This window comes from Camellia sinensis, chromosome 10 (genome assembly GCF_055761805.1).
Source record: "Camellia sinensis isolate YWXY chromosome 10, ASM5576180v1, whole genome shotgun sequence".
Taxonomy (NCBI): Eukaryota; Viridiplantae; Streptophyta; class Magnoliopsida; order Ericales; family Theaceae; genus Camellia; species Camellia sinensis.
The window spans coordinates 52,199,159-52,207,335 of record NC_138970.1 but is presented as its reverse complement, the minus strand read 5'-3'; the positions used below and the strand labels follow the sequence as shown (position 1 = coordinate 52,207,335).

General features: G+C 30.8%; 1 protein-coding gene across 1 annotated transcript; it reads left to right on the top strand.

Annotated features, from left to right (window-relative positions):
- The first annotated feature begins 6,722 nt into the window (after positions 1-6,722).
- Positions 6,723-7,346, top strand: LOC114292010 (germin-like protein 9-3). The gene has a single exon (XM_028235918.2). The coding sequence runs from the start codon at positions 6,723-6,725 to the stop codon at positions 7,344-7,346; it is 624 nt and encodes a 207-aa protein (XP_028091719.2).
- Positions 7,347-8,177: the final 831 nt, after the last annotated feature.

The window sequence follows — 8,177 nt, the reverse complement described above, 5'->3', positions numbered from 1 at the left end:
TTGAGTGTGGATAATATATTGAGAACTCTGGTAACTTTTCAATTGACGATGAAGGATTTTTCGAACAAGACTCGTAATTCAAGTATTCGATCAAAACTGTTTCTACTTTAGGTAATATGATTACTTGCATATTTTACTTAAATAGATAAATTACAAAAAAAAAAAAAACTTTGGAAAAGTCAATCTTTTATTCAAATGCGACCACAATAAATAAATAAATAAACATCTTATATATATAACCCCTCTTTGTCCGAAGCCTAGTTCAAAAATGTCCAATAGTAAATGCTGATAAAAGGTCTTCCAATTGTAAAATCTTGGAAAACCTTCATGTAATTTTGACATAATTATATCAAATTTGTTTTAGTATAGTTAAAGGAATTAAAATTAATATAGATAGAGTAAAAACATATAAATGAACAAAAAAAAAAAAATTTAATATAAAAAAGATAACAAATATCATTAATTGTATTTTTTTCTCCAAAGTTTAGAGGAAATCAATGTAATCTACTCTTCTTTTTTCTTTTTTTATGTTGTCAAGCTTTAGTTAATGTTTAGAATTTAGGGTTTAAGCTTTTATTAATTAATATTAGGAAGAGAAAATTACCATATGCATGAAAATATTTTCAATCAATGTGTAGGATCAAATCATGGAGATATGATAGCAATAAAACTACATTAGTGAAGGACTTTCTCAATTATCAAAGCAATGAAAGAAAGTGATTGCCCCCCAACCCTCTATAGAAATTATTCGATTGGTTATGTTCACTGATTAAATTTTTTTTTTAATCAATAAGAGATTAATTATAAATAAATAATATTATATTACATTAAATAATTAAAATTCAATAATATGATTTAATTCAAATGTTGATAAAATATTACTAATTTATAGTAGTTCATCTTTATTATAGAATTTATGCATTAACAATAGAATTCGGGTAGTGAAAACTTCTAGTAAAATTTTTTGAATTTAATTCGAACTGACAAATTTTAACTCAAATCCTGATCAAATTTTAAATTATACATAATTTTAAAATTTTAAGCTGATCCTGACCCTTTTGCTTTCTCCTATATGAATTTTCAATGTGGGTTAAAAGACCCAAGAGACCATTTTCTTTTACTTGACAATTACTATTATTTCTGGCCCAGATTTCAAGCCCAAAAAACAATTACAAAAAGCACACGTAATTTTGTTAGGGCTGGACTTGTATGGGCTCATCATATTTTATAATCTTAATTAGGGGTACACAATACAGTTCGGACGGTTTGAAAGTAAAATTACAAATCGAATGGTGGATTAACATATTAGCGGATTGATAAATTGCAATTTGGGTGGTTTTTGGTGGATTGACAGATTGAAGAATATTCTAACTAATTATCATACATTTGCATAATATATAACACTAATTTGTATAATATTTTTTAGATATATAACACAAAGTAATTTTAAATAATATGTTTAATATATAAAACAACTAATTTGTAATAAATTTCATATTTTAATTCTCTCTCACACTCATTTTTACATTGATATTTCATTAGAAGCGGAGCGATTCGGTTGGTGGATTATAAATTTTAAAGTTTAAACCGCATAAGCGGTTAGAATGGTGCGAATTGATGCGGATCGGTGTAATTTTAGCGAATTAGGCGGTATTTTGCACTGCCTCAATCTTAATCACGTAATTTTATCATATTTGATTTTAAAAAATAAACGGTAAAAATAATTTTAAAAATAAACTTTTTTAATTTATGTATCATTTAAGGGTGAAATTTTTTAATATAATACGATAACAAAATTGACCCGTATACATAGTTAGTGGATTAGGATTAACCATTTTTTGATATAAATATGAATATGATATGATGTCATAACATTAATATTAAAACTCATCAAGTTACTGTCAAACCTGTATGGCATGAAATTGATACAAATAATCTCTTTAATAAAGAATTAATAATATATTTTAATATCATTTTCACTAATGAGTGTCATTAATTTGTTTAAATCTCTTATGTAACTCCTTGCCCGTTGAATAAAAGGGTATCTAAAATATGATTTTAAGAATAATACAATTTTCTTTCTTTATAATTGAAGACAGTGTATTTTTTATCTATTACTTTATAGTTAATCTGCTAAACATATATAATAATAAGATATAATTTTTATAAATTAGGATAATAAAATTGAGTTAAAATTAAATATTTTTATGAAATTGGGCTGAAAGAGAACTGCACTCAGCTAATCATACATAATGGATCCCTACTAATGTTCCATTAACTCATACAATATTTCTATAATTACTTCCATATGTGATTGTTGGACTCTCTTACATACACCATTGATCAATAACAAGATTCCACGTGTCTTTTTCCAATTTTACAATTGAAAAATGTTAAGAATCCCAAATGTTTTATTAAATGTGCTACCATATGTCTCATATATGCATGTGAAATATTTGATAAAATATTTAATAAAACATTTAGAATGCCTAGCATTACTCTTCACAATTACATGACTCAGATATAGCATGTTCGAGAGTTTCTTCCACCAACCCTCAACACTACATGACCAGTAGTATTTCTTTGTCTTTCTTGACATGTTTACACAGCTCATTAAAAGTACATTGGAGAGACAATTTTATTATTTATCCCTTCCCATGATATTCGAATTTTGAATTTATTACTTATTTTTATATTATATTGAATTGAATTATTATTTATCAATTCATTTAAAAATTTAAGTTGTTAGAGAGAATCAACTTTATTAGTTATATTTTATCCTCAACCATCCTAAATCCAAAAGAGAGTACTTGGGGCATCAAGAACGTTCAACTTTTATCCTCAACCATCCTAAATCCAAAAGAGAGTACTTGGGGCATCAAGAACATTCAACTTAATTGTCTATCCTCAACCATCTTGAATCCAAAGGAGAGTAGTTGGGGGCACCAAAAGACAAATGTTGGGATTTGTGAAAGAAATATTATGAAAATTTTTATGGAAATTCTCTATTCTTTAATTAGTTTGTGGTGTTTTATTATATGTATAATTCAAAAGTAAAAAATTTTCATTAAACTTTTCGTAATATTTTTTCATGAAACTTAATATTACTCCCACCAAAAACCTTCAACTTATCTATATATACCCAACTTACCTTTTGAAGCAGCCTTAAAGATTTTTCATTAGAAAAAAAAGTAAATTATGCAAATGATCTCTATAGTTTACATGATGTGTCAATTTGTTCGATTTTGCCAATTAATTTAACAGATTGTGTCATTTTAGTCCAATAAATAAGGATGTTAAATTTGGTGGACAAAAAGTCTACACAATATATCAATTTGATCCCTGTTGGGCTTCTAAGTCTGGCTGTTGTAAGAGGGAGTGGGCTTTCTTGAGTGACTGAAGCAATTGAGTTCTGCTGAGAAGACTTGACCATTGCTAGAGTAGGAGCATAAATATTGACTGAAAATTCTTTTTGGACTTGATCAACAATGTGATGGGCTTTAAATGCATCCCACTATTTGACAAAATGTTATCTAATGGCTATGTTATCTTCAATATGATATTGCCATTTAAATATCCAAGGAACTTTATATTTGGACATGAAATAGAGCAATATTGGAAATTGACTCTTATGTTGACTCAATTTGTAGATTGTGGAGAAATGAGTGACTTGATCCATGAGGTTTGAGGAGATGATATCTGGGATGACACCATGTTGAAATCACCATCTCAGAAACTAAGAAGGAAATTCTGACTTAAATTGATGATCAAAGGAGAAAAACCAAGTGTGATTATATATGTTTCATTTTGATGCAAGAGGACTTTGAACCATGCATCAATATAATTGAAATAACTATATTGTATCGTATGATTAGGAAGATCTCGCAACAAGAAAGGGAGACCCCATTCATCAAGGATACAATGATGCGTATATACAAAGAATGGTAAATGATTTTACTGGTATTCACCTTGTCATAAATGGGCTTACTGACTATGGACTTATGATGGAAGAAGATACCTTTGTAAAAGGTGATTGAGTTTCTGAATGAGATGGAATGAAATGTAAATTAGGAGGGAAATAGGTTTTGACTAAGTCAATGGCATTATGACTGTTTTTGTAGATTGGTTCTTTGTAAAAAAGTTTAGGTGATTGAGTTTTAAGGACATAATCTGTTCTTGATGTTGACCGGTTTGGATAATTAGGAGGCATGGGTGTAAGTGATTGGGAAGCAAAAGGGTTAGAGGCAGGAGCAAATGTGTAATTTGGTTTAGGAATAGCACCAATAATTTGGTATCTGTTGACTAGATTAATTGATACATTATGTAAACTATAAGGATCAAATTAATATATAATTTGACTTTCTGTTCACCAAATTTAACAACCGTTATTTATTGGACTAAAATGACACAATCTGTTAAATTAAGGAGCAAAATCAAGCAAATTGAAACAATATGAACTAAATTGACACATCCTATAAACTACAGTTACTATTTGTATAATTTAAAATTTAAGATATATATATACATATATATATAGTCTGCAAAATGTGCTTATTTCCACGGCGAAGAGATAACAAATTCAATACTTATGTTTGAAATGTGGGTTGGCTTTTGACTTTTTGATTTTTTGGATATTTTAATCTGGAATTAAAAAGTCTCATTTGGTATGAGCTTTTTGGTCTTTTTGACTTTTGTAAGAGAAAAAATAAAATGATTATGATTTGGATGTCACATTTTGTCTGATTGAGTTTTTAGCGTATTTTATCTTTTTGTGACTATTTTACCATTTTAATCCTAAAAATCCTCATGCCAAACGAGGGCTTAATAAAGATACATAAAAATTCTCAATTTCTCCAACAAAACTCTCGATTCTGAAACCCGATTTGAAAATTAAAATGTAAACCACCTAATCTTTGGGTCTCGGACTTCTTTTACGATACTCTTAAGTTTATAGTAAATACAAAACATCTCACAACAGTTCAAACCTTATGCTTTCCCACTTGAAATAGTGGGTTCTACATTGCGCCATGGTGCAATATGTGTGGGAACGAAAATTTGAGGATGCCACACTATTGTTTTTAAAAAGCGAGAGAATTACTTAATAGTTGGATAAAGACAAAGAAAATACATAAACATATCGGGGTGCAAGTCGCTATAGATTTACTTACACCCTTCATGTTTTTATAATTTTTTTTCTATCCCCAACTGTCAAGTAATTTCCCCTACTAAAGATTGTTCACGGACACAGTTGCAACACATTTTCTTTTCTCTAAAAAAAATTAATAATAATTGTTTGGTTATGACAGGAACAAGGATGTATTGAAAGATTATGTATTGAATAAATATTACAACGTAAAAATTGGTCACAAAATTGGACAAATAATATATATATATATATATGAATAATAATAACTTTTGTAAAATTTTATTTGTTTATATATATTATGTATTCTTGTTGGTTATTGATTTTTATGTTTGCACAAACCGGTTTTGTACTTTCTTTATATGTGACAATTGTTTTATTTTTCCTTGAAGCCATCCTTGTAACGAATTGTACCATACCTAACTATGATGGATGAGCTCTTGAAAAAAAACTAAATAAAAATTGTAAATTGCACGCACATATAAACATAATTAGGTCTATGTGTAGTCGTTGCAATTTAACTATGATCAAAAGGGGTTGCAAGGTTCAAAGACCCTCTCCATAATTTTTATGAAATACAAAAAGATCAATGATGGAGTGTTCCAATATTTATGAAATTTTTTATGCTCCATAATTACTTATATATTTAGATGTGTGAAACGGAAAGTATATATACTTGGCAAAAAAATAAACACAAAAAAATTATTTTTGAATGTTCTAAAACTATTTTCATCCAAAAAAGAGAAGGGGGGGGGGGGGGGGGGCGCATGTAATACAGTTTTCAGGCAACAGTCTTCGTCCCAAAATAGGAGTTTTAATATATTTTTCATCAAACTAATTTTTAAAAAATTTCTAAAGCCATATTCTGAAAATTTAACTAAACTTTAATTCTACTGTGTGTTCATGCGTGTCCACATCTGTGAATGAAAATTTGGCAACATATATAAATGTTATGATATCTTTAAGACCCACCAATAATTAGAGCCCACTTATTTTCAGGTCAATAAAAAAGAAGGGCAAGCTTTCCTCTGATCCAGTGTAATTCGGATCCGTGAGTTTATCATGGACTTCATTTTAATAATTTTTTTTTGGGTGAGTATCATTTTAACAATTAAATCTGCTCATTTTGGAGATTGATCATCAACTTAAAAAAAATTACTTGATAATCATAGTAATATATTTTTATCACATGTAAATAAATAAAAAATACATTGGAGTAGACAAATAAATATAAATGCATAGATAATTTTCATAAATCACATTTAAAACTTACTTTCCATCTTACATGTGTATTCAATTATGTGAAAATTTTAGGTGTTAGATGGGAAAGTTGAAAGTGGGCAGCATTATCATAATTGATTCCTACTAATCATCCATTAATTTCAAATTTATTAATTTCCATTCGAGTAAAAGTGCTCGCACCACTAAAATCACAAAACTTCTCATCCAACATTACACATTCCATTCCAAATATTCCCATCCACTTCCCAACCTTTCCCTATAAATACCCAACATGTCTCCTCTCACCCCCACAACTACAAAAACAAACAAACCAATACCTCACCACCTTCCAAAAACCATGGCCAAAACCCTAACCCTAACCCTAACCCTAACCCTCCTCTCCACCCTCCTCCTCCTTTCCACCACCACCACCGCCACTGACCCAGAACTCACCACCGACTTTTCCATCCCCGATGGCGCCGACGAGTCCAAACTCGACGGAGTCTTCTTCACCTACACCGGTCTCCGTGGCGGAGCCCCCGCCACCACCACCGGCCTCGGCCGCAAATCAGTTTCTGTCAAAGACTTCCCCGCCCTAAACGGCATGGGAGTCTCACTCGAGCTCCTCGAGTTCGCTCCCAACTCCGTCAACGTCCCCCACACCCACCCCCGAGGTGGCGAGATAATCTTCGTCGTCGACGGGTCCCTCACTGTTGGCACTGTTGACAGCAACGGGAAGCTCTACAAAAACGTGCTTCAAAAGGGTGACGTGTTCGTGTTCCCGAAGGGTTTGCCTCATTATCAGGCGAACTTTGATAAGGCGAATAAGGCGGTGGTTGTGTCGGCTTTTGGAAGCGTTAATGCGGGCACGGTGGCGCTGCCGAAGAACTTGTTTGGGTCGAGTATTCCGGATGAAGTGCTTACTAAGGCTTTTAAGATATCTGCTGACACTGTTCAGCAGCTTAGGGCTGGCCAGAACTGAGTGAGGAGTTGAGTTGAGTTGAGTTGAAGGTTTGTTGGGTTGGGTTTGATTTGGTTTGGAATGTTTGAAATAGATATAAATATAATGGTATAAAAGAAGTGTCGGGGACCTCATAAAATAAGGGTTCTGGTTGTATAATGAATTAAAATAAATAATGAAATGAATTTGGCTTTTGTGTGCATGGTTTTGGGTCAAGTTGTTATATGGATCAAGTTATTTTACACTAGCAAAAAAATCAGCACATTCGGTAGATAAGGCATCGTTTGAAAATATGATATTTTAATAATTTTTTAATTTTTTTATGAAAAGATATATAAAAAAAGTAGAGAGATTGATGTGATAATTTATAGTAACTTTTTAAATTTTTGATTAAAATATACAGTTGACAAGACCTAAATTAGTTTTTAGTTATTTGTATGTAGATTACTCTTGAGGAAAAATAATATATATATATATATATCTGCTAAATATAAGCATCTCTAACCCACAGACATATAATCCTTATTAGTCAAAATGTCTAATATGACTCACTTTTTTCAATTCTAATGCATTAGGCATATGATTAGACATTTTACCTCAACTCACATTCACCAGGACTACAACTAATTTAGGTTTTTACGATACCAAATACATGTCATGAATACGATTCTACGACGCACAATGTAAAGCCGTATTATGACCAATCATGGAAAGTCATTTACTTCAACGACATGCCGTACGCCATTAAAAATCTTTTAATAGCAGATCTTGTGTGTCGTGTTTAATTGTTCTACAACTACTTTTGCACGCCGTTAAAAATCCTTTAACAACAGATTTTGTGCGTCGTGTTTG

Bases quoted from the DNA above. Each gene is read 5' to 3' on its own strand.
- LOC114292010 (XM_028235918.2), top strand. From the start codon at position 6,723: ATGGCCAAAACCCTAACCCTAACCCTAACCCTAACCCTCCTCTCCACC.